Source organism: Amphiura filiformis, chromosome 6 (assembly GCF_039555335.1).
Source record: "Amphiura filiformis chromosome 6, Afil_fr2py, whole genome shotgun sequence".
In the NCBI taxonomy this organism is placed as follows: domain Eukaryota; kingdom Metazoa; phylum Echinodermata; class Ophiuroidea; order Amphilepidida; family Amphiuridae; genus Amphiura; species Amphiura filiformis.
In genome coordinates, this window is record NC_092633.1 from 75,484,731 (window position 1) to 75,511,854 (window position 27,124).

Consider the following 27,124-nt stretch of genomic DNA (forward strand, 5'->3'; position numbering starts at 1 on the left):
AGAAAGGGTGAACACTGATGGCACTATTTATTTTAAATCTTGTTTTCATCTTTACTTAGACACTGGTAAAATGGTATTAAAAGTAAAGAGTAACGAATAACAAGAACATTTTCAAAAACCTTTTTATCATGAAATGTAAGGAATAACTTACATTATTTGGATAAATTAAATTCAAAATATATGTAAATAGCGCCCTCAATTTTCACACAAATGTACAGTTTATAGAATACAAATTACCACAAATTGCCTGGGTCAAGAATTGAACATTATGTTTTGTTAGAAAATTGAATAAATGATCACATCAAACAACCGTGCGATAATATCCAGAACTGCATTCCAATGAAACTGGCAATGACAACTCTCAATAAAACATATTAGATTACGCCAATCATAGGCTAGTTATAAATATGGATGCAGGAGTATTTCGCCAATATCAATAAAACTCAAACTGATTCGACTACGAACGTTGTGATTGTTTTTTTGTGCGGTCGTGACGGTTTCAAAAGTATATGATGTTTATTTGGAATTAGCCATATGCACAAACAAACACATTATCATTCTTATGACGTGGTCCTATTCTCTGCTCTATGTGCAAAATTGAGCTATAATTGAAGACCGAATTAAAAAGACTAGTTCGAGTATGACGTCCTGTCAACCAGACCATGTCGCACTGAGTAGGTAAGCAACCAATCACGCAGCGCCTTTGCCCTGACGTCAGACACAAGCTATAGTCTTTTTAATTCTGTCTTCAATTATCCGTCTTGGTGGTTTCGTAAAAGCATTCGTCAAATCAAAGATCAAAGCTGCATTATAAAGATTCTCTAAATATGGCATTCCTTTACTAGTACCATCTGCCACTAGTTTGAATATGGCTTTCTTGACTACTGGCACCATCTGTTGCTAGTCTAAATATGTCATTCCCCCAACAGCCCCATCTGGAAATACAGGTGAGGAAACTCTTCTGGCAGATACTGACATGGCTGATCCAGGTCGACTTTGATATGCTGGTGGGGCAATTGTTGATATTGCTACTGTCATATCCCCTGCATACGTACGGCTCGTTTCATTTCCTTTAACTGCTCCAGAGTTCTGTTGCGTATTATATGTCGGTAACATGACGATATCTGCGAAAGGTATCTCCTGAAGTTGATGATGAATAGTTGAATGGTGGGACAGAGGGGGCAATGCGTTACCGCGTCTCATTGGTATGGACATCCGTTGAATCGCTGCTGTCTGCTGATACACGTATTGGAATGCAGTTGATAAAGTGTGCGCAAGACGAATAGCGTCTCTTGCGCTGTAACAGAGGATTCCGTGACACTCCAAACCATTATTTACGCTACCATCCGATCTTTCGCAAACCCACACAAAAATTCGAGGACATGCCTGATGATTAGATGTACAACGAGCAATACGACCAGTAGAAAAAGTTTTCGATATTCGTTGCAGAGGCCCAGGATTGTGTACCTCGTGTGAGTTATTTGCGGGTCCCACTGACACCTGAAGACCTGTTGGTACAACGCAAACGTAAGCCTCTTGCGCTACGTACGTAGGTTGCTCCGTGCGACGATGTAACGTTGCAACCGCTCGGTCAAGTCGCTCTTCGATCGACGGCCGTTGCTGTTGTGTACTTCCATTAAATTCAGAACAATGTCCAAGGTATGCTTCGCATGTCAGCCATTGATGAAAAGATAATGACCATTGTTCATGTTGTTGTATTTCACTATGATTCATTCTTCTGCGATGATATTATTTAATATCTCAAGTTGGAATTTACAAATGTATATTTGAAACAAACGTCTTCAATTCATAAAAATATGAAACAATGACCAATTGATTTGTGTAGATCTATAGACACAATAATTGCTGGTACAAGTACAGTTACATTTACAGTACATCTTACAGTAGAGCTACATAACAAGCGCAGCGAATTATAGAGTTGCGTTGTCATGGCAACGAGGCGTGATGGAATTAGATATTCCAAGGCTAAAGCAAATAAATTGTCTGCTTGTCCGCCGCAGAACCTCTCCACTCTAGGAGGTATGTACGGCCTCCTGGAGAGGTTTTGTGGATAAGTATTACTATTATTATTATTATTAGAGGGATCAGAGCCAAAAAGTAAAAAAAAAAGTACAAAAACGACATGTATAGTGATCTAGGCGTTTATGTAGTTAGGTCCTTTCTGGCTCTCACACATTTCATGTATAGTGTAACACTTAGGGCTTTACATTTTCGCTGATAACAGTTCAGTTCTGTGGCTATAACTTGTTTATGGTATACAAGCATAAGGTGCCCAGTGTTGTAAGGATTATCTGGTACCAGACATCCCTATGCACAAAAAATGCCTTTGTGAAATACAGCTATTTTTGTACTTAGGACCTTCTGGGTCTAACATATTTCATGCATAGTGTTGACTTGGAGCTTTACATTTTGTTTGATAATTTTTTTGCTATCTACTGAAGATAGCAATTATGGCATGTTTATATAATAATACAAAAGCTAAGTCATACATTTAGCATTTTGATCGGATAATTATTATAGCCCCAAAGTGTAGGAATCATAACCTCCTTTTAATACATCAGTCACGTTGTGCATTTGTGTTTCTTTATTTTTTTCATCACGTTCCTGATTATTTCTGTTATATAAGCCAAGTTTTATTTAGTTTCGTCCTTTTAGCATTTCTTTATAACATTGCATTCGGACAATGGGCAATTTTTTGTTCTGTTCGTGTTAGGCAATGTTTTTAAGAATATTTATATGTTTCATGTGTTTTGCTTTTCTATCTTCTGAAGATAGTAGCTAGGGCCAACGAAGAAAATATTAATATCTTCAGAAGATAGAAAAGCGCAACACATGTACAATATAAATATTCATAAAAAATATTGCCTAGCACGCGTTCTACAGTCCACCTTCCTCGAGTCGGTAATTTAGATATTGTTTTTTATTGTATCTCTAAACGTAATATTGATAAGTACATAAAAGTATATGACACTGCATTATTATTGAATCAACTTGATTCATGACAGGGGATTCAAATATCTAATTCTGATTTAACATGTAAACAAACATTTAATGATCAGATTTAATTACTCAGGGTACATCACAGCATCCACGCATCCCTACTGGTAAATACCTCCAAACGAGGACCGGCATTCTGCATATGATTTATTACTATCTAACCGAGGACTCACACATCCGTTCTTAATCGACGCACCGTGGACCTCGCCCCCACACACACCCCGATACATGTGGGGATACCTGAATACGGGGTACTGTGTGTTAGTGCATGTACCATGCAGATACTCTTGTGGAAACCTCCTTGTGGGGTCCTGAAACTTCCTTGTGGGGTCCTAATATATATACTTACCATATTCTTGTGGGTACATATATACCCCTAGGGGTATCTCTAAAATGCCATTTTTGAGGCTTTCATGCCATGTGTGGTCACTGTATGGTGAGATTTAGTAAAAGTTCCCCACAAGGGGCATGTGGTACGTACACAATACCCAACCGTGGTCTGTCCTGAACCCCCTATAGGTGGACCCGTTTTAAATGCATTTTTACGTTATTTGCGATGTCCTGGTTATATCCAGTAGATCGAGGACGTCTACAGTCGGAGGTGTGTCCTCATTTGTCATGTGTGTATCCATATGTAGGTCCTCTTTTGGAGGTATCTACAAACGCACCCCTGCAACCCCATATCGCACATACCCATTCCAATCCATCTAATTAAATCGCAACAATTGATAAGGAATAAGTAGGGGTGTTTTATTATTATTATTATTATTATTATCTTCTGACAGCACTGGTGTATGTGTGTACTTTTGCGACGAATTTGTGTATGTGTCCCTTTTAAGTTGACAATTGTAGCGCGGAGTTCCACATACGGGTAAATCGACATTAGTGTCGTGCATTTGATTTCTAAGTTAATCGTTTCAATTTCTGTGAGAGTCACGGCATCGAAATCTTAACAGTACCCGGGAGGGGGCACTTCGCCATCGCTGATTTAAGTGTTTCTGTTTGCGTTTTTTAACTGTCCGAACGCATTAATGAAGTTGCGTAAAGATTTTCAATTTCTGCTTGTGATTGGGCGAAGAGTAAAACTATTTGAGTGTTTTTAATAGGTTAATGCAGGGTTGAAGTGGGATAAACGACCTCTTTTAGGCGGTAGCATAAGCCTGCAGATATACGCCTGTCATATTTGCTTACAATTACGTCTGCTATAGATGGGTCCAACTCGGGAGACAAATCCGGGATATCAAAGTGATTGTCTTCATGTATCACATCAATCGACATATAATGCGGGTTATTGCGTCTGTATTGCCAGGTTTTTTATTTGCCACATCCAAATAAAAACCTTAGAAAATGCCACTTCTCATAGTATACTCCGGTTTTATACCATTTATATGGTGATCATGTATCATATTTACGTTTTAATATATGTATATTTAACACCAATTATTGTCTTTGAGGACGTTCATGGAATTCAAGCCACCTGCAACCCATTTAAATACATTAATGTGGTTTAAGGTGAAAACTGACATAATAAACGGCTTCTGAGAGAGTGGATTTTATTTCTTGCATGTCTTGTGTTCAGATATTTATTGAAGAATATTGAAGGGAACTTAACACTATATAATATGAGTTCCAAGCAGACAGAATAATACATGTAAAAAAATTGAAATCATTAAAATATGAACGAGCAATTAGCGTATTTTTGTTAATGCAACATACTTTCGCTCTTGTAAAACAGGATATATAAGGTGGCGTAATACAAAAGACACTACTCTTATTCGATGCTGGAATATTCAATGCCGATATAAAATTATTGCATACAAGATACCTAAGAATTACTCAAGTGTAAGCTCATACGAGACGATGTAAATCAATCACCAATTAACATTAAGTTACTGAAGTGCACATTGCAGGAGACAGACAAGGTTTATTGTGTCTGATCATTGTCCTCTTCTTTTGTCGAAACTGATACTCTGATCCAAAGTTTGATGCGTGCATGACTATGCCATTGCCATTTTTTTGGTCATCTCATTCTTCATGTTTGTGTAGTTTGTTAATCGGTTTTCAGCACAGTAATTGCTTAATTATAGAAGACATCCCTAATACAATGGGCCTTTTCAAGTTCTCAGTTTTGGGTTCTCTATTGTTCAGAAACCAAAAGCAAGCAAAATATTTTGAATAGAGCTAGACCATCCATTACATTATTGATGGATGTCAAATTTTAACCCGTTTGATCATCTAAGCTCCATCCAAAGTTCTGTTACACTCAATGTTCCGGATGATTCTCTGTTCAACTTGACAGACTTTAGAAGCTTATTGAATCACTTGTAAGCATGACGACGAAGATCAAAATAAATCCCTCTCTTCGGCATACATTTTGTAGGCTAATGTTCCTTAATGTTATTAAAATATAAATAACAGTGGACATGGACGTGAAGCTATGTTATTACTGCAAACAGCAATAATACAACGTATTTATACATTTCACTCTCCTTTCTCTCCAGACTCTCTCTCTTCTCTCTATCACATGACCAAAATTGTTGCGTGTTTGATTTGATTTGATTTTATTCGGTATCTCCTTATTGCACATACAATGATACAACAATACAAGGTAAATAGATATAAAAATGCATTAAGATAAATAACATATAATACACATAAAAACAATGCAAGGAGATATCACAGGATAGCCCTTTAACCCCAAAGGCTTATTTTCGAAGGGCAAAAAGGCATAAATAAAAACAAAAACATATAAATATATATATATATACAAGTGAATATTAAAAATAAAAGAGTATTAAAACATGATTCAAATCATTAGAAACTAAATTTGGTTAAAAAGATGAGTTTTTACAGACTTTTTGAAACTTGGTTTATCAGAAATTGATTTGATTGCATTTGGTAAGTTGGCCCAATCCTGAATGGCATTATAATAAAAAGAGCCAGAAGTGATGGTAGTAGATTTTGGAACACGAACATTTTGAGCACTGTTTCTAGTACTGTATTGGTGCACGTTTGAAACTCTGGTAAAATTTGAACTAAAATTGTCTGGGCCAACTTCATTAAAAATATCAAAAACATGGTTCAACCCGAGTTGTTTTGCCCTATTTTGTATGTTAAGGAAATTAAGATCTTTAAAATCATCTTCTGTAATATGATACATGCAATTCTCATTTAAAATGAATCTGATAACTTTGTTTTGAGCAATTTGTAGGCTTACTCATCTGCTTATGTGTGTCAGCATGCCAAGAAGAAATAGAGTAATCAAATAAGCAAAGTACAAGAGCAGAGTATAAAATTTTCTTGATATTTTGATCAAGAAACTTTGCCTGTCTGTAAAGAAATTTGAGTATCGAATTTACTTTTTTTATGACACCAAGACCCATTCCGTCACCATTCAAGCACTGGTCAATAGTAAGACTGAATTGTTTTCCCTTCACACTCAATGGTATAATTTTGCCAACTCTTCAATTTACGTTTTGTTCCAAAAAGAATGAGTTCTGTTTTAATGATTGTGGAGAGACAGTTTATTATCATTGATAGATGTGAAAAATACATCTTCACGATTTTGCTGACGATTTCATGTCTTTCCCATTCCTCCTATAGCAATTGAGACATAACTGGATTTAATTTACATGCATTGAATCAACATACTTAACTTACTTGTCAATTTTATAAAAGTAAAATATATATACTTCGGCAGGTATCATATGTTTATTTGGTATTGAGATATCAGCAATTAATAATGCAATGTTTTGGTTATGTGATCTAAGGTTAGCCCGTCAGACGTCGCGTTATGCACTCCCAGACATCCATGTAGTAAAAAGAGACATAACTTCTTAATTATTAACACAACAGACATAAAAGTATATATTTTAAGGCAAGAAGTCAAAGGAGACGGATTGAGCATAAAAAACTGCCCTTTTCCCTTTATCTTGAGACTCTATTCCAGGGACCGTTTTTTATTTTTGAAAATATTGATCACATAAGGCAACAAAATGAGCTGGTTTAACATGCATAAATCGGAATTATACCCCCAAAAATATAAATAAAAAACTGTCCCTAACCCTCATAATCTTAAGATAAAAAAGGGTCTCATTGTTTTCCTCGAAGATGCTGAAACTGCTGGTAATTTAAATTTTGCAAAAACAAAACAAAACAAAACAAAAACACTTCCCCCAGCGCGCAGTGCAAAACAGTAATTAACCCCCATTTCATTCTTTAAAAGAAATAAAGCTAACCTGTATGCAGTTTCATTTAATATAAGATATAACCTATAAATGGGAGGTGTTGAGAAAGTGACACCGAAGGGAAATGACAATATTTTTGAAAAAAGTACAACCAGAAAACGAAAAACCTACACTAAAGCAGCAAAATTGTGTACCATTGAATGTTGCAAACATTACGTCATCACTAAGAAGCAAACAAACCATTAAGCATCAAAAATGGTCATGAGATTGTTTCTAGAAATAAGTAAGACGTTTTGGACATTTTCTTCTTAAGAATCGTCTAATTGTTCTGCGCATGCTTTTACCAACTTCTCATAGGCGCACAATCATATATCTCTTGTATTTTGTACTTGTACTCTTTGACGGCTTAGTGTGCGTTGATAGTATTATACTGAGCAGTGAGCAATACTCTCATTGCACATACTTGACTTTCAAGTTTACAATGATGAGTAGTCACTTTGTACCAGGTTTTAAGATTTAACCAACTTTAAGCACAAGCAACTATGGCGAATTGTGTGAGCAATATAACGGATGACAAACTGGTGACATACGAATATACTCTTTCATCGAAAGCTTTTGTGACGATATTTGTACCATTAGTTGCTGCAGTTGGTATCATCAGCAATGGAGCATTCATCTTCGTTGTTTATCGTGTGAAATTTATGCGTAACATAACTAACATTTATTTGGTGAATTTAGCTATTGCAGATTGTTCTCTTCTTGTTGCAGCATTTACGCAATATATTGGAGATTACATCATATCACCGAGTTATGATTTACACTTCTCCTTCTACTCATCCTTTGGTTGTTCCATGCCAAATTTTCTCATATACTTATGTTACTACGCTTCACTTTGGACAGTAACACTTGTTGGTATTGAGCGTTACCTTGCAATATGCCACACATTTTGGCATCGAATCATTAGCAACAAAGGCAGGGCAATACGAATGGTAGTTTCAGTCTGGTTCGTGTCTCTTTTCTTTGCTAGTTTGGCTGCTCCGTACACATCGATAATAATTTGTGCTGTTTCGGCAAATAACACGAACTTGATCACCGCTGAGTTTTTCTATTGTGAGTTTTCCAGCGGTTGGTGCGCAAGAGCGTTGTATCTCATGGACCTGATACAGTTTCTTGTGGCTATGCTTCTTAATTTTATCCTGTACACTTTGATTATCGTTCATTTGAGTAATTCGAGCATCAATTCATCTGTGGAGGACAGTTTACAGACCCAGAGATCGACACAAACTCGCAATGCTGTCGCCAAAATGCTCATTATAAGTGGTGTGCTTTTCTTCGTTTGCTTATTTCCATTTTCACTTTTGAATATCCAAAACATCGCTGAGCAATTCCGATTTTCTATGTTCAGCAAGACCTTTGTGGACTATTCTAACTGGATCGGCAGAGTTCTCTTCCTGCTGAATTCGGCAAGTAACCCATTCGTATATAACGCAAGCCACCCACGATATAGACTGGCGTTTAAGCAGACATTTGTTTGCAGGAAGCCCGACGACAATATACATGTAGATGTTAAAAATAACAAAGACGTTGCCAGAGTGACAGCATCACAAGCTTCGCGAATGACAAAAATGTGAACTATAAATGGAGATTCAAATACCTTTGAAATCTATTGGCCCGGTGGCCCCAAACATACCAAAAGGAAACAAATCGCTGATGTGATGTTCCCTGAGTAATTTAATTGGATGATTTATCTTTGTTTACAATAAGAATCTATTTGATGAGACATTTTAGGGATTCCCCTTTCTTGCATCAACTTGATCAAAAACAAATTGAATGGATAGCTGGAAATTCCCCTTTTCAGTGTGTTGCACAATTGGAAAGTCCCCTGAGATTGTAAAGTGAAAATGATGTCATGGAATTCCCCTAAGGAAGTGATGTAATGAGAAAGGTTAATGTTATAATTAAGGCTTGGGAATTCAAAAGATCACATTTGGCTATTAATACTTGGGATTTCCCAGTGCTCGATATATAAGAAAATGTAAACACAATTATTCACAGTTTATAGTGTTGATCTGGGCTAGCTAGCTAATACGCGTACAGTCCAATTCCTTCAAAGAAAGGAAATTGAAAACCAGAAGTGTAATTTGTAGTTAATGTACTACTGCCTGCCAGTGTTGTCGGAGATCTAGAATACGTCAAAGAACGTACTTCTTCCAAGACAGGAATATATATTCTTTTGTCGACTTGCTGAAGTCTGGTTCATGCATAGATTATCTAAATATGATGATCTATGGTTTTTGATTCAACGCAACTGTCAAAATATATGGGGACAACTTCATCGCAGTCCTGCTTCCAGGAGATATTGTGTGAAAGGTGGAAATAGTACCAGTTTGGGAGAAAGCAGCGCAAGGAGTTAAGTTTGGAGAAAGCAGCGCAAGGAGTTAAGTTTGGAGAACGCAGCGCAAGGAGATTTGGTTGAGGATTTTACACGCAAGGATATTTATCAGTGCAAGAGTACAAAGGACTTCGCTGATTTTCGTAGGGCAATAGAATAAGAATATACATCAGCCGTCCAGAACATTGCAAGAACTCTTTATGACCACCAAGAAGAAGAATGCTGGCTAAGTACTAAATAGTTAAAGAGTGATTATATTTGATTATTGTGTATGAGCATTTGTTGTCATATATTGTACCAATCATAACTTGCTTTCAATTAAAGACTTAGATTTTGTTAGCTTAATCAAACAGTGTATTTGTGTTGTGCATTCGTGTGAGTTCGGGTAAAAGGTGATTTTGGCCTTAAGTCAAGTACGACTCGTAACAAAATTGGGGGCTCGTCCGGGAAAGAAGTGACAGTGGCATTCCAAAACCTGTGTGTACAGTAAAACATGCTGATAATGTAGACAAACATGCCGATGTAGACAAAATCGCCAATGTAGACAAGAGTACAGATGACAATTCTGATATCACATTTGACCAGGATAAAGAGCTGGAACACAAAGAGTATAATGTAAAATGGAACAATTCTGATGTGCTCACTAATTTGGACTCAAAGTTAGGTCATCTTTCTCAAGATCAACAAAGTCAAATTGAATACCTGAGTGGAAGAAGGGCCCAACTCCATCAAAACTGTTTTTGAGATATTAAGAAAAAACTTAATATTTTGAAAAGTTTTATAGACAGAATGTTTTCATCTTCAGGGACCTTCAATACATGAACATACAATATTACATACATTGGAAATTATAGATGATGTTTCCATGGCAACGGTACAGGTCTTAATACGAGCTGGAGTTGGGCCCTTCTTCCACTAATATACTGCAAGTACCAGTTCCGTAAGCAGATGTGTTATAAATAGCTACAGAAATCCATTAATTGCACAAGTAGAAGCATGTAATATGTTAGCAAGAAAGTTTATTGTAGTGAAAAGCAGATTTCATGGATGAACAAAATTCCTCTTTAACCCAATATTTGTGGAAGAAGGGCCCAAATCCATGGAGTTGGGCCTTTCTTCCATGAAAACCATGATTAAGTGTACATGGAAGACCATTTAGATCGTGGATTTTGGCTCATCTTTCACACACAAGGAAGAACAGTCTGCTGGCAATAAAATGATGGGTATAACTCATTTTTGTAAAAAATTGGAGTTGGGCCCTTCTTCCACTCAGGTATTCAATTGCAAATTTGATTCAAAAATTTGACAATATATTTCTTGATACGCCAAGCAGAACAAATGCTGCATTCCATGATGTAGATGTTGGTGATACAAACCCAATCAAGCAGCATCCTTACAGAGTCAATCCATTGAAAATGGAACATCTCAAAAATTAGATTAATTATATGCTAGACAATGATATCATAGAACCAAGTAGTAGTGAATGGAGTTCACCCTGTATTCTTGTTCCCAAGCCTGATGGTTCATACCGATTGGTCGCAGACATGAGAGCTGCAAATGTTCATTCAAAGACAGACTCGTATCCTATTCCAAGAATTGATGATTGCATAGACAAAATTGGGAATGCAAAATTTGTTAGCAAATTTGATCTTTTGAAAGGGTACTGGCAGGTTCCACTCACAGACCGTGCCAAAGAGATTTCTGCTTTTTGTACACCATTTGGTCTTTACCAATACAAAGTTATGCCATTCGGTTTGAAAAACGCGCCAGCAACATTTCAGAGAATGGTGAACCAAATTGTGGCAGACATAGAGGGATGTAAAGCGTATGTAGATGATTTGATTGTTTACAGTCAAACTTGGGAACAACACATGGAACAACTCCATCAATTGTTTAAGAAGCTGTCTGAAGTACAATTGACACAGTCACATACTTATGGGATATGTTGTAGGTCAATGTCAGGTGAAACCTATCAAAGCCAAAGTTGAAGCAATTGAGCAATACCCCACACCTGTAAACAAGAAGGCACTCATGAGCTTTCTAGGAATGGTTGGCTATTATAGAAAGTTCTGTCCAAACTTTTCAGAGATAGCAAGTCCTATGACTGATTTGTTGAAGAAAGATGCAAAATTCATTTGGTCAGAACAGTGTGAAAATGCTTTTCACAAAGTCAAATCAATACTCATGAGTTCACCAGTACTTACTGCACCTGATTTTCAGAAGCAGTTCAAGTTAACTGTTGATGCCAGTGACATAAGCTGTGGAGGTATTGTGATGCAAGAGGGTGAAGATCAAATTGACCACCCTATATGTTACTTTTCAAGGCAATTCAACAAGCACCAGAGAAATTACTCCACAATTGAGAAGGAGTGTCTAGCATTGCTATTAGCATTGCTACATTTTGATGTGTATTTGGGTACCACAGTATACCCTGTGCTTGTTTTCACTGATCACAATTCCCTCACCTTCATCAACAGGATGAAGAACAAAAACCAAAGACTGGTGAGGTGGAGTTTGACCTTGCAAGAGTACAATCTGGACATCAAACATATTAAGGGAAAAGACAATGTAATGGCTGATGCCTTGTCCAGAATTGCATAAAACTGACAAACAAATTCCTTTAAAAGGAACTTGTGTGACAAGTAGTCACTGTGTATGTTGAGTTAAGCACTCAAAGTTAATATTATGTTGAAGTTGATGTAAAAGAAGAAAACATTCATTACATTCAAACTTTCTTCTTTTAAGAGGAGGGTGTGATGTGCCCTGAGTAATTTAATTGGATGATTTATCTTTGTTTAAAAAACTTGATCAAAAACAAATTGAATGGATAGCTGGAAATTCCCCTTTTCAGTGTGTTGCACAATTGGAAAGTCCCTGAGATTGTAAAGTGAAAATGATGTCATGGAATTCCCCATGTAATGAGAAAGGTTAATGTTATAATTAAGGCTTGGGAATTCCCAAGATCACATTTGTCTATTAATACTTGGGATTTCCCAGTGCTCGATATATAAGAAAATGTAAACACAATTATTCACAGTTTATAGTGTTGATCTGGGCTAGCTATAGCTAATAGTAAATACGCTTACAGTACGTCCAATTCCTTCAAAGAAAGGAAATTGCAAACCAGAAGTATATTTTGTAGTTAATGTACTACTGCCTGCCAGTGTTGTCGGAGAAGATCTAGAATACTTTTTATTTATTTATTACACTTTACACAATACGTCAAAGAACGTACTTCTTCCAAGACAGGAATATATATTCTTCTGTCGACTTGCTGAAGTCTGGTTTATGCATAGATTATCTAAATGTGATGATCTATGGTTTTTGATTCAACGCAACTGTCAAAATAAGTGGAACAACTGCATCGCAGTCCTGCTTCCTGGAGATATTGTGTGAAAGGTGGAAATAGCACCAGTTTTGGAGAAAGCAGCGCAAGGAGTCAAAAAGTTTGGAGAAACCAGCACAAGGAGATTTGTGTGAGGATTTTACACGCAAGGATGTTTATCAGTGCAAGAGTACAAAGGACTTCGCTGATTTTCGTAGGGCAAGAGAACAAGTATATACATCAGCCGTCCAGAACATTGCAAGAACTCTTTATGATCACCAAGAAGAAGAATGCTGGCTAAGTACTAAATAGTTAAAGATTGATTATATTTGATTATTGTGTATGTGCATTTGTTGTCATATATTGTACCAATCATAACTTGCTTTCAATAAAAGACTTAGATTTTGTTAGTTTAATCAAACAGTGTATTTGTGTTGTGCATTCGTGTGAGTTCGGGTAAAAGGTGATTTTGGCCTTGAATCAAAGTACGACTCGTAACACTGCTTGGTATGGATTGGAATTATTGAAAGTGTGTTAACATGCAAAACAGATTTTAAAAGCTTTTACATTATGTACAAAAATATGATAAACATGGTTAAATACGATTGCTTTATTTTGTTATTTTGGAGCACTAAGACAGAGTTGCTGCAGAGTATGCAGAGAAGAAGTAGTTCAGTGAATGGTTTTGTCACATCAGATTAAATATCCTGTAACGTCAAAATGAACAATATATTTTTATTTTACTGACGTTCATTTCCTTCTGGTATTGTCTTTATTACAGATGTCATATGATATGCGTACGCCATTACATGATTATATTTCTTTCTCTATGTAATTAAAAAGACATATATTACGTTTAATATTTCTACATCTGTCGATACCTTTAAAAGGCCGTCTTTACAAATTACAAGCGTATAACCTTATTCTGTCAGCGTTTCACTTAACTTTAGGTATTGTGTGTACACTAATGGTATGTCACAAACTGCTTTTTTGTAAAATTAATACTGATTGATTGCGAATAGATAATAATTTGTATCGACAACGGATGGTTTATTTTAGAATTGTGATTTATTAAACATTCATATCAAAATATGATTGACAGTGCATGACATGACGCGAGGAGCAACATGTTATACTGCAAACAGTAATAATATAATGGTTTATATCCCATTCTTTTCACCCTCTCTCCTCTCCTCTCTCTTCCTTTCTCTCTCTCCCTTTGTTTGTCTTGGAACTTTCTGGTAGCTCTGGTGGCATTTAAATTCACGAATAGTTTATACCAATTAGTGGGTTTTAGCGGGTTCGCCGTCGGACAAGTTTAGAACTGTCGGACAACTCAGTTCTAAACTTGTCCGACGGCGAACCCGCTAAAAACCCACTTGTTAAGAATTCCCGTCGTAAAAGCCTATCCCACAAATAGTTAATACATTATAATAAAAAAAGATAGTCGCCGTATGTTTAGAATTACTCAGCAACATGTTTTCAAAACATAATGTCATTAATGTGATTATAAAATGTTATTCAGTTTTAAGTTACATGCAACGTTTATGACCCCTTTAGTATAGTTCCTGAAGAGTAGGCCTATATCGTTTTCCTTGGGATACTATTTATTGCAATTACACGGTACAAGACGCATGTGTCTAGACTAGCTGTGTGACAGGACGGATAAGTCTTTAATGCTGCCTTATTTCTTTCAAAACAACAAATTAAATGAAGATAACTTTGAAAAAAGGTGGCTGCAGAGAAATTATGGATAATGTCCTCGTTTAACACCATTATCAAACGCACCCTTCTCCCCTCCCACCATACCCAGGCAATATAATAAGACATGGCAACAGTAGGCCTAAGATACTGTTGGTCGAAGCAACCAAAAAAATATCATTATCTAAATCAATACTTGAAGTTTGAAGTTTTGCAAAAAGTTAATTTTACAAATAATGTACTTTGAAAAGTTGCTTGATTTATTGTTGTTAATGAGTTATGTACGTTTTACAAAAGTGTTGTTGTTTCAGCCCTCTTTACAACATAACCCAAGAACCATAGGACCTACAAAAGAATATCTGTGATGTATGAATTCTTCTACGCCTGCTATGAAATGATCAATGCAATTTTTGCCAAAGCTCATTACCATTCGCAAGATGCTGTGAACTACCAAATCGTAACAGTTTGAAATAGTACACGATCAGATGAATGGTATACAATGTCATAACTAGTGTAGACTTTCCGTTTTCTGGGTGTCATTGCAAGGTTACGTTAGAGGGATAGTATAGGATACAGGACCCTGTTTTTCAAGGTGGTGTTTTCATGTTGTTTAGGTAGTGAGTGATCAAATATGGCAGAGTTTGCCAGATTTAAAATAGGAGTGCAGACGCAACATAACATGACATACTCTGATCTGATTCTTGATTTCTTGCCCTTTTACGATAATTTCCTTAATATATCTATTTCAATTTTATTTAATAACTTGCATGTCGGTATCAATTTGAAAACGTTCTTAGATTAAATGGAAAATATAGTTTCATATATTTTGTTTCATTTCCCTCGTAAATACGGTATGTAAAGTTGATTTATATTCCATGTAGTCGCGAGCAATGAGCGATCTGGCGATTGGGCAATCCTAATTGAAATCCTTACCAGTTACACCCTTATGAAAGACATGACATTAACCTCCAGTTCCACATAGGGAGTATGAATTTCAATTGGGGTGACCTGAATGGGTGACTCTTATTTGAAATTTATAACCCTATATATGAGAGATGAAGATTGCGGCTTCCATTGGGGGTGTATGGATTTCATCTGGAATAGCCCGTTTAAATTTAACCCAAAATTTGCACAAGGAAGCGACTTTAATATCTCATTATCTGAATCGCTCAAAGCGACTAGAAAGTAGTTTGAGCTCCACGCTCCGTTACAGTAACGTAACCATGGGCTCCGTGTAATTGATAACCGAATTAGAAACATATTGCAACGGGCTATATGTAAATTTAGATTTATCTTGACGATATTGAACTTGAAAGTTGAGGAAAAAATTAAATAATTTGTAGACTGACACCGTAGGGAATCCTACAAACATTTCAATGCTCTAAAAGATAAGCAACCTTTGTAATACATATTGCAGTGTTTTGAGATTAAATGCAACTATTTTGATAAGAAAACAGAGCCTTGTTTATACAAATGTATAATTGATTTATTAAAAATATACCGTATTTGATTAGAGAAAACAATGACACAAGTAGTAGTAGTAGTAGTAGTAGTAGTAGTAGTAGTAAATCTTTATTTATTCAGGGTTACTCAGTTCAGTAATGCAATTCTGGTCTCCCATGAGACCCTGATTAATTAAAATTACACATTTGAACAATAATTAAATATAAACATTTCACATATTAGATAAAATTCAACATAGCAATAGCAACATGTAAAAATCAAACAATTTAAATATAATTACTTGATTACAGTTGATTTAAAAGTATTGACGCTCATATTTGACAGGTTGCATCTAACATCAGTTGGAAGTTTATTCCAAAAGGTACTACCTCTATAAAGAAAAGTACGTTTCCCTTGTATGATTTGCCAGGCAGGAATTACAAGTGAATGGCTCGAACCACACACATTCGCAGACAGTTTACACCCCGTCAGTCCACCGTCAGTCCGAACCACCGAATTTATTCCTAACCCTAACGCTAAACCTATAAATCTAACCTAAAAAATTCGGACTGGTGGGGAGACCCCGGTTAAAGGGTTGCAACAACATTTCAGTGTATTTTTCCATTGATTCATGCAATCTCAGATCGGTTTCGTAATTGTAGGAATTATGCCAGAACAATACATTACATGTAGCTACAAAAATTAGATTAACTTTGTTGTTATATAGGCCCCTAGGCATAGGACAAATGGGTCTTTTTGGCGAGAACTTTTGAAAACGGAGGGGGGGGGGGGTCATTACCAATAGACGAACAGCCCCTTATAAAATGTTGCTATTCAATGAAACTCGATAGTTTGGGGTCATAAGGGACCGTTCAATATATACGACAGAGCATGAACGCACGGGGTGCGGTTCCTCTCCCTGTCTAAACAAAAAGGGGGAAGAGAGAGATGTAATTGCTTTTACATAGAATGACTTTTCAGATACGATGAAAATTTACCCCCTTATTTGCAGCGTTTTCCGACATATATAGGAGTAATCCCTTCAGCCCACAAGATTGGCCACCATAAAAATAATATGAGTCTACCAAGATGGGCGAGTGGAGCAAGCCGATTTATACAAAATAATAACGGTCACCCGCTCTTGTACATGACAATGGAAATCTCCAGGTTTAACTGAATGTATACGAAGGATCCAATATTGGAAAGTTGGAGAGTTTACTATTATATTATAGCTGAATTACAACAACAATTCTGGGCAGACTTATACTGTGAAAGAAAAGTATTTGGCACCAGAGGTTTGAGGTGTGGTCATGTCAAAGTGCTACAGATTCTGCATTACGCCAAAGTGCACATTTGTCCCCCAAAAGGAATATATTGGTCTACTATCAAGCTGAGCTGGTTTATGCAGTTCTGTCGTAATGTTAGTGGAACAGATTGGATACAGTAATGTCCCTGAAGAAAGGAGTGACTGGTGAAAGTAACACTGTTTTGGAAATTTCAATCTGTGCAAGGATTCTGTACGTAAAAGGGTAAAAGGGTGCGCCAGTTGTCCTCCAGTTTACAGTGGACTTCGCTAGACAAGTTTGATATAAAATTGGATGGATTGAGCATGATACACAAAGATATTGGTCAAGCTGTGAGTTTTAAAAGATATCGTGCGAGGCACGATATCTTTTAAACTCATAGCGAGACCAATATCTTGTGTATCGTGCGAAAGATCCACTCGATTTTATCATTATTTAATGCTTTGAGAATCTGATTTTTGGTAAAAAATGTGATTTTTGTTAAAAAATGTGGTCAAAAATTTAATTTTTGGTCAAAAACTTTTCTCGATTCATTTTGTAACCGTTTTTTAAGTGGGGTCGCGGTGTCACGATACGAGTATCTACACGCTATATGTACGGTGATCGTGAACTGTAAGCTGATGCAGAGACCTCCGATATCGGGGATTTGGTCGCCAATTTCAGTTTCAGCCAGATATCCAGAATAAATGGTTTTTTAAATAATAATAATAATAATAATAATATTTATTTCTTATATAGCGCAATTACATCAAAAGAACTCAAGGCGCTTTACAAAACATGACATTAAAAGCACATACATTTGTAAAATATGAGAACAATATTTGAATTTACAATTTTAAAACATACAAATAGTTTGAGGAAACCAAAATATTAAAAACCAGTTTGAAAAAGACAAGCAAGATATTGCACAGCATGAGCCTAAAAAGGCAAGATCGAACAAAATGCAATTGACTGTGAAATATACATTATAAAACGACAAATAGCAAACAATGCACACAATACATATTGCACAACATAAATGCAACAGCAATTTCGAGATCAAGAAATGCAAGAAGCCATGCAACATGCATTATGCCAAAATTAAATATGAGAAATGTTACCGCAATACGCATTCACAAGTAAACACAGCGCACAGAAACAAAAAACCCTTGGAATGCGATTGCAATTACATTTCACAAAAATCATACAACAAGATATATGAACAATATTTAAATTTGCAATCTTAAAACATACAAAACAATATATTAAAACAACTTTAAAAAGACAAGCAATATATATATTGCACAGTGTAAGCCTAAAAAGGCACGATTGATCAATCTGCAATTAACCTACATTATAAAACACGCAAAATAGCAAACAATGCACACAATACATATTGCACAACATAAATGCAACAGTAATATCGAGAACAAAAGCAAGAAGCCATGCAATATGCATTATGCAAAAAATAAATAAGAGAAATGTTACCGCAATACGCATTCACAAGTGAAAAGGCTACGGCGCAAGGAAACAATAAATGCCTTGGAATGCGATTGCAATTACATTTCACAAATCATACAATAAGATATATGAACAATATTTGAATTTACAATCTTAAAACATACAAAACCAATATATTAAAACCAGTTTAAAAAGACCAGCAATATATATATATTGCACAGCGTAAGCCTAAAAAGGCGAGAATGATCAAAATGCAATTAACTGTGAAATATATATTATAAAACCACTAAAATAGCGAACAATGCACACAATACATATTGCACAACATAAAAGCAACAATAAAAATCGAGATCAGAAAAGCAAGAAGCCCTGCAAAATGCATTATGCGAAAATTAACATAAAATATACATAATACATTACACATGCAAAAACAAATATGACTCAAGATAACAGCAAACATCAAAATGACATAAAAATTGTTTAACAATTGAATACATGAATACAAAAGCCACCTAAGTCCATGCGAAGTTATTTTGAGAGAAAAACCCGCGTGTATAAAGTATAGGATAGAAGCATAGGCGTAGATCCCGGGGGGATGGGGGGATTTATCCCCCCCCCCCCCATATTTTGCCAGGGTGGATGGTCCATACAATCATCCCCCAATGTTGACGCCTGTATGTAGGTTTCTGACCAAATTAACTCCTCATATTTGGCCAGTTTAGCCCCAAATTGCAATTTTTCCTCGCTTCGCGCGAATTTATTCCACTTTTGCACCACATTTCATCAAATTAGCTTCAATATGGCAAAATTTTGAGCGCGCTTTGCGCGCATTTTAACCATTAACTTATTCTGTTGCCAAAAGCTGCTTGATTCGCTATACATCAAGAAATTTTTCCAACCCCATCCCCCCCAATGTCAAAAAGAAAATATCTACGCCACTGGATAGAAGATTCTCAAAGCATAATAATGTTTGAAACTGGATATACTTCCGAGTCGTCTGGGACTTGATGAGCGAAAATGATGAGCAAAGGGAACGAGACTGAGTGCCTGAAGTACATAGTCAACATAATTTATAGTACATCAAATATCATTGATAATAAATAAATAATTTAATCGTGTAAAAAAAGGAATTTTAAAAATTCAGTGAGGGCGTCTTCCTCAGCAAATGTTATAATATGGCTTTAAATAATGACCATTATTCAAAAACGGGCAATTGTATTACAAATCTATAAAATGCACTGGAAGCAGAATTTATTTCTGCATCTTTGATCCCGAACTATTCATTTCGATGAGATTGTTCATTGTGTCCCCTACACTTTGAAAAGGGAAGGGGGCGTGTCCCCCTCTCCCCACCCGATTTACACCCTTTAGTTGGGAACTTTGATCATGATCTGCTTTCATGGCCTCTGATACTGTCTTACACGAAATACAAATCGTTGATCTGCAAAAATATACCAATTTTGTCGTGGTAACTGATATTATAATTATGTCAAACTATTTTGCTTTTGTTGTCTTAACCAGATTCTGTTAAAAGGCTCTTTCATTTCGACCCTTAAAGTACAGTAATCCGTAGCATTGGGTAATACAGTGTACTTGGTTCGATGCCCCGCAGTTATTTCATTTTCCACGCATAGGTTATAGAGTCTAGTTTGTTTCTCTTTAAAATATTGTAAATCCTGACGAAAACTTGGTCCATAGGCAGCGATTTTCTTCCAAAATGTTTGGTTGAAATATTTATAAAGACTTGAATCTGCTACATTCCATTTTCGTATCCTGTCTTTCAGTGGATCTGTTAGGGGCAGTGAGCGTTTTTCATCAGGTCTAGCGTTTTGTTTTATGTATACGATATCATCAAAACTCCAACACATAAGTTTACGGAGCAACAGCAAAGATTCGTCGAAATATTCCGTGATAAGCATTAAGTCAAGTTCACGAGAAAGCTTCTTAATATGTGACGCTACTCTTGCTTCATTCCTAAAATATTTTGCTGGTAATCCCAAATCAAGTATCTGATTATTATTGAGGAATTTAACCTCAGGTTTCGGTCTGTTGAGCCACTTGTTTATCTTCGTCTCCGTAGATCCATCGCCTTTAGCGAATCCAAAAAACACAAACGCGGATTCAAACTGTTTCACTGGATCTCGCAATATAGAAATATACTTAGTGCCGTTTTTCATCACAGTTTGCAAAAAAGTACGATCATACTTAATATGTACTGCAGACATGTCAAACTGGTTTACGTATTCATTGTACGCACCCATCGACACATTCAATGGAGGAAGGAGTGTAGTTAAATCTACTTTGATGTATCTTATGTGCCCTTGTCTTGGATCTTTGGCGTTAAACAAGAAGGAACAATTATGATAGTATCCGTAAATTTCCACTATGATCATCAATGTAGTACTCCCTGTTTTGTGTGTTTTATGAAGACTAATTGATCATGTGGTTTGCATTGGTCTCCTCGGTCTTCATAAATAGGCAATGATGAAATCAACAGCGACTCTTGGTTTCTGAAACAATAAATATATTATGTAGATTGACAGCAGGATCTTTGGATTAACATAAGTGTAATTGAATACCCGAGTGGAAGAAGGCCCAAGTCCACCATTTTACACAAATGAATTGGACCCGCATTTTAGTGCCAGCAGACTGTTCTCTCTTGTGTTATGTGTGAAAGAAGGACCCAAAATCCAAAATCGTATTCCAAGTACATATAAATCATGAAAGAAAGGCCCGACGCAATGGAGTTTTTGCGTAAAGCAATAATGTGCAGGGCATTTATGTACACCAGTGGCCATTACAATAATGCAAAAGTAGAAATTCGAAAAAAAATGAGGGCGTTGCTGTGGAGCAAATCACACATTATGGCTTTAATACCTCAAAAACAGTTTTGATGGAGTTGGACCCTTCTTCCTCTATATAGGTACTTTGTATTCAATTGATTTATGATGACTTAGTGCGTGTGTATCATTAAATCAGTGACATATAAACTGTATAGACTATGCATATCGCTATTCCTCTTACGTCTTGACGTATAAACAGTGTGTATATCGGTATATCGCTGTTCGTTTTACGTCTTCACGGTTTCCCGGGGGGGCACTTCAATACGAAATGGATATAGGTGTAGGGCTGGCACTTCCGCACTAAGGGGCATTCGGTGAGAGCAAAATGTAAAAAATATGGGGTCATTGGGTGATTTTTGGCATTCGGTGAGAGCAAAATGTAAAAAATATGGGGTCATTGGGTGAGAACATGACCTTTTCTTAAATGGAATTGGGTGAGAGCCGAAACAGCGCCACAGAAACCTCGAAAATCGAATTTTTAGTTCTAAATGGCTTCAAATTTCATTGTTTTTTCAAAATAAGTAACAAAATCAGTGATAAATGAAAATTGCTGTTCAAATTGAACATGTAAGGGTCTTTGGGTGACAGATCAAATGGAAAATAAGGGGTCTTCGGGTGACAGTGCATGTGTTCGTAAAAAATATGTGGTCTTTGGGTGACAGCGATGCTGAAAAAGGGGGTATTAACAGCCCTACATACGCGTCACCTCCAAAGTTGGAGTGCCCCCGGCACGGTTTGTTCGTCCCAGCTGCGTGAAGCCCCTTCAATATTCATGATAATAATACGATCGGTCGGATCGGCGAGCTATAATACGCATTTTAGGCGCTGGAATGAAATAGCAATTTTACCTCATTTGTTTGGCTCGACATTAATAGAGGACATTATATGATCAGTGAAAACTAACATTTAATTAGGAATCTATTGCTTATGCAAATCACACATTTTAAATTAACAATTTTTGCAAACTCACGTTTTTGTCACATTGTCCTTGATAAAAACCAATTGATCATTCGGCTCGCCTTGATCTCGTACGTGGTGCTGATAGATCAGGTTTGTGGAATCTGGGTGTGGTCTCAATTTTTACCATTAAAAAGTAAATTTCTCGCAGTTAGTAATGACAAATAATGCAAATTATTTTGTATTTTAAGGTGCTTAAAACATTTATATCTGGCAAATTACAAGACATCAGCACTATATTATTATTAGGGGGGATACCGGATAAGTCATGAAATCATAAATGATAAATGAGTTCGTGTCATGCAGTTTCTGCTGCAAACACAAAACGCTTTTGGCATTATTCGCAAAAAGGAAAAGGAAAAAGGTTGCAGGTAAACGTATAAATATGTCGGGTTAAATAAATGCGATATATAAATATATGAAACATTTTCATAACATTCAAAAACATTTTTTGAAAACGTACTGCAAAATTTTCTAATATAGTGCCACAAAATATTTTTTCAAAAAATATTTTACAATAACATTTTGACAACATTTTAAAATATCATGACCTTTATATAACCCGACATTTTATGTTTTAAAACGTTTACCACAAAAATGACCCGTTTAAAACGTTTTAAAACGTTTTGTGCTTGTTGGGGAGCTATTTACATGCACCATCTGTGTAAAGTCAGGTAATGTTGTAGAGCATTGAAACTGCATGGACAAAACTCACAAACCCATCTCCTTGCATTAAAACTACATGGACGTAACAGTATTCTTACCCTCGTTTCAAGTTTTCTGTTTCGGGAGCTCTATTGTTCAGAAATGAAAACGCAAGGGATTAAGTAGGATGGTGTGTAAGTTGACTTCATTGTTACGTTTGGGGCATCATGCTTCTCATTTGAAGAGGTAATAATAGGTGCTGCCAATCACACTTATGTCTGTCAATAAAGGTTGGATAAGTCAATTATATGCAACACTGGCGTCTCAAGTGGGCAATCTTACTCACTCTTACTTTAAAAAAAAAAAAGGACCCCTGCCTCTTCTCCTCTCGCTTTCTTCTCTTTCTAGTCTGTCTGTCTCTAAACTCTCACCTGTGCCATCTTTTGAATTATGTGGATATCTGAATTATATTGGATGTTGTATTTCCTTTACCCTTCTCCCCCTCTCACTGTTTTAGCAGTAGGCCTATGATCAACGTGGAAAAATCAAAATAAACGGAATAAACTCCTCCCTGCTCTGCTCGCCTCCTCTCTTCTCTCGATCTCCTCTCCTCTCCTCTCCCTCTCCTCTCCTCTCCTCTCCTCTCCTCCCGTCCACCAGATCATCTCCTCGTCTAGCATCCCCACTCTCTCATATAATATACATTTAAAATAGATTTTGAGTCTGGCAATTTTGCCTGAAGCAATTATCAGATTACCAATTCCAATGAAAGAAATCCTATTAGTTTCACTTCAACGCACTTCTCTGGTGTTGCATATTACCAAGTTTTAAGGTGTATTTGGGACGAAAACAATTTCACGTTTAATCGCTACATAATCATAATAACCGATTTTTGCGCGATTGCACGGCCCAGTACGTAATTCTTGGCAACACTGATTACTCGTGTTAATGTATATATTTCTACGTTGGGCAATTTTCACAATCTACTCCCGCTTACATGGCTTAGGCTGGAGTACCTATACACCCAACGCAAGTCAATTGAAGCCGTACAATTTATCGCGAATTTACGACCGTAAAATTTAGACACTTCTTTTGTCTAGATTAGCATCAACCCTCTCATCTCACTTTTTTCATGCCAGAAATTAACATAACTCCCGAAACCGAAACAGAAGTTATCTTCGTTCAACTTTTCTGTAGTCAACAAAAGACTAGAATAAAAGGATTGTTCACACGTACCATGCTAACACTTCAAAATAACAATGAGATCCGAAACCGAAACCGGAAACCGAAACAGAAAAGATGAAAGGACCCTTAGCCATTTATCTCGAAATACACTCTCAATGTGACTTAGCCCACTTTTATACAAAGTTCTGATGTCTTCAATTATTGTAACTCCATAATTAGGCCTATATAGACAAGTTTAGAAATGACCATAAAAAATTCTTGTTTAAAGGAATATTATAACCAGTGCCGTACTATTGACTTTCGTATTCGGCGAGGAGGACGATTTCGACCTGGTTTGTTTACAAACAGAGAGGTAGACAAAAGACCGTTCCGCTTGTCCAAACACTCAAGTGTCAGAAGGATGGTCCACAATAGCGTGATTCACGTAACATGAATAGGGATTAAAAAGCTGTCACGTACAACCATGTGCTTCTATTGTCCAATTTGCCATCAAGATTTCATATGGAAACAGTTCAGACCCAGAACAGGATCATGTCAGAAATTAATATTTTGTTCTGGGTCTGATTATTTGGACTATATTATAACATTTCCATAAGAAACTGATTTTTCCCACAATATTTGTGTATTAACATTCCTGCACCTCGTTGACTTGGGGTTGATTTGAAGTGACCGCCAATTATGACCGTTTTATTACCAATGTAAAATAAAAGACATACAATTATGTATAGCACTGAGATATTAGGTACCCTTTTGCTGAAGGAGCAAATTTCAACAAACCATAACTAGACTCCGCTTCTGGATATCGTTTTGATTCAAATGATATTGATATAGGCCTATCATTTTAAACACGAAATAAAACAAAATTGACTGGGCCGATTTTACGACCGTTTCGTGGTGAACGGTCACATAATGTTATCGAATCGAACTATAGTTTTACAAAAGTGATTCCAATAAATAATTAACTGATATCATGGATAGGACGAACTCAATATTCTATTCTTGATAGATCTGGTCCATGGAGGCCAAATGCAGCAAATTTGTAACGGACAATAAAATACATAAGAAAATGGCGAACCATGTGTGCTAGACCTTTTGTATTTTAGTTGGATAATGTTACTTACATTTGCATCAATGTGACGGATTCATTCAGTGTAGTAAATAGTGCGAATATTGCCATAATTATGACAGATCCGATTATAAATGCCGCTTGCTGAAAATAAGATGAAATAAATCAGAAATTAAGGTAAAATTCATGATGATGATGATGATATTATCATCAACGTTGTCGATCGTCATAATCATCATTTACAAAAACTTACATCTTGTAGGTGGTTTTTGTAAATGATTGGTTGTTATAGCCCATATAAAATCTCCCTACCTGTTCAGGTAGCAGAGTTAATAAAATCTTGTATTATAATCATCATTATCATCTGATCATCATCATCATCATCATCATCATCTGATCATCATCATCATCATCTGATCATCATCATCAACAACAACAACAACAACAACAACAACAACAACAACAACAACAACAACAACAACAACAACAACAACAACAACAACAACAACATCTTCGTCATCATCACATTGCATATATTATATATATTAGACTTTATTTCAACACGGAAAGCCCAATTCAACCAAAGTTGTTCTTCCTTGGGGCCGTGCATAAACAAACATACATGTACAAAATAACAAACAATTACAAAAGCTTATTATCTAGGCTTAAACATATTACAATCACAAAATTATTAATTGTCAAAAGCCATTATGATACTCTTATGGTTACTTACCATGCTTACAGGCATGTCATTATGGTTTTTTTTAGATTATTTTTAAAAGTATATAATGTTTGAGAATTTTGGATATTATTTTCTAGTTCATTCCATCTTACAGCACCTCTATAAGACAGACTGCGCTTTTTGTACTCTGTTCTTGGCAGGGGTATAGTTACATTACTTTGGCTTTGACGGAAATTATAACTGTTGCCCCATAATAAGGGGCACACTTGAAAAAATCAACATGACACATAGGCCTACCTTGTTCATGATTGTTTCTTTAACATCTCCTGGTGATCTATTCTTGTGTTTACTGCTTTTATCAAATGATGCAAATTTTCATCTCGGAGTCCTTTCTAATTTGCTTCTAAACATAACTTATTCATCACATCAGTTTTCTGTTTTCGTGACTGTTATTGCCCTATAAATAGGCCTACCCACATTCACCTTGTTCACTGTGCCTGTCTCTAACCAACCGCTTAATGTTTGAGTTCGTCGATAAATTGATGCACATTTTTATATCCACTGCACCGCAAATCGATCAATCGTTTTTATTCCTCATGATCATTATGGAGTATATAGTAGCGGTGCTTACACTAGAATCTTTATCAATGGGGGACTGGGGAGGGAATTAGTGGATTTCAGGGAAGTGGCAGGGTCCAAAATTTGCACTGACAATCAAGTATCATGCATGAGGCGGATTTAAAGAGACGGGCACTGTGTCACCAAAGTAGCCAGCCCCCCAAAGTATCTATGAACACTCCTTAATAATAAAAATTAACTGTATGCTAAAAAATTACGGTAAAATCGGGTAAATATTGAATGTTTTATAAATCTAAATTAAAATCAACCTACTAAACTGTAACATAAGGCCAAGTAACAAAAATAACATGTATATCG

General features: G+C 36.2%; 1 protein-coding gene and 1 long non-coding RNA gene across 2 annotated transcripts; both read right to left on the bottom strand.

Moving 5' to 3' along the window:
• Positions 1 to 192: 192 nt before the first annotated feature.
• LOC140156041 (uncharacterized) lies at positions 193 to 1,881 on the bottom strand. The gene has a single exon (XM_072179149.1). It carries the CDS (start codon positions 1,732 to 1,734, stop codon positions 901 to 903), a length of 834 nt encoding a protein of 277 aa, XP_072035250.1. The 5' UTR covers positions 1,735 to 1,881; the 3' UTR covers positions 193 to 900.
• Positions 1,882 to 20,110: 18,229 nt separating this feature from the next.
• Positions 20,111 to 22,719, bottom strand: LOC140154339 (uncharacterized). Its single transcript, XR_011859307.1, has 2 exons — positions 22,624 to 22,719; positions 20,111 to 21,320 (listed from the first exon to the last, which is right to left on the bottom strand). It is a non-coding gene; the product is annotated as an uncharacterized lncRNA (long non-coding RNA).
• Positions 22,720 to 27,124: the final 4,405 nt, after the last annotated feature.

Coding starts and splice junctions, on each gene's coding strand:
- LOC140156041 (XM_072179149.1), bottom strand. CDS start 1,734: ATGAATCATAGTGAAATACAACAACATGAACAATGGTCATTATCTTTT.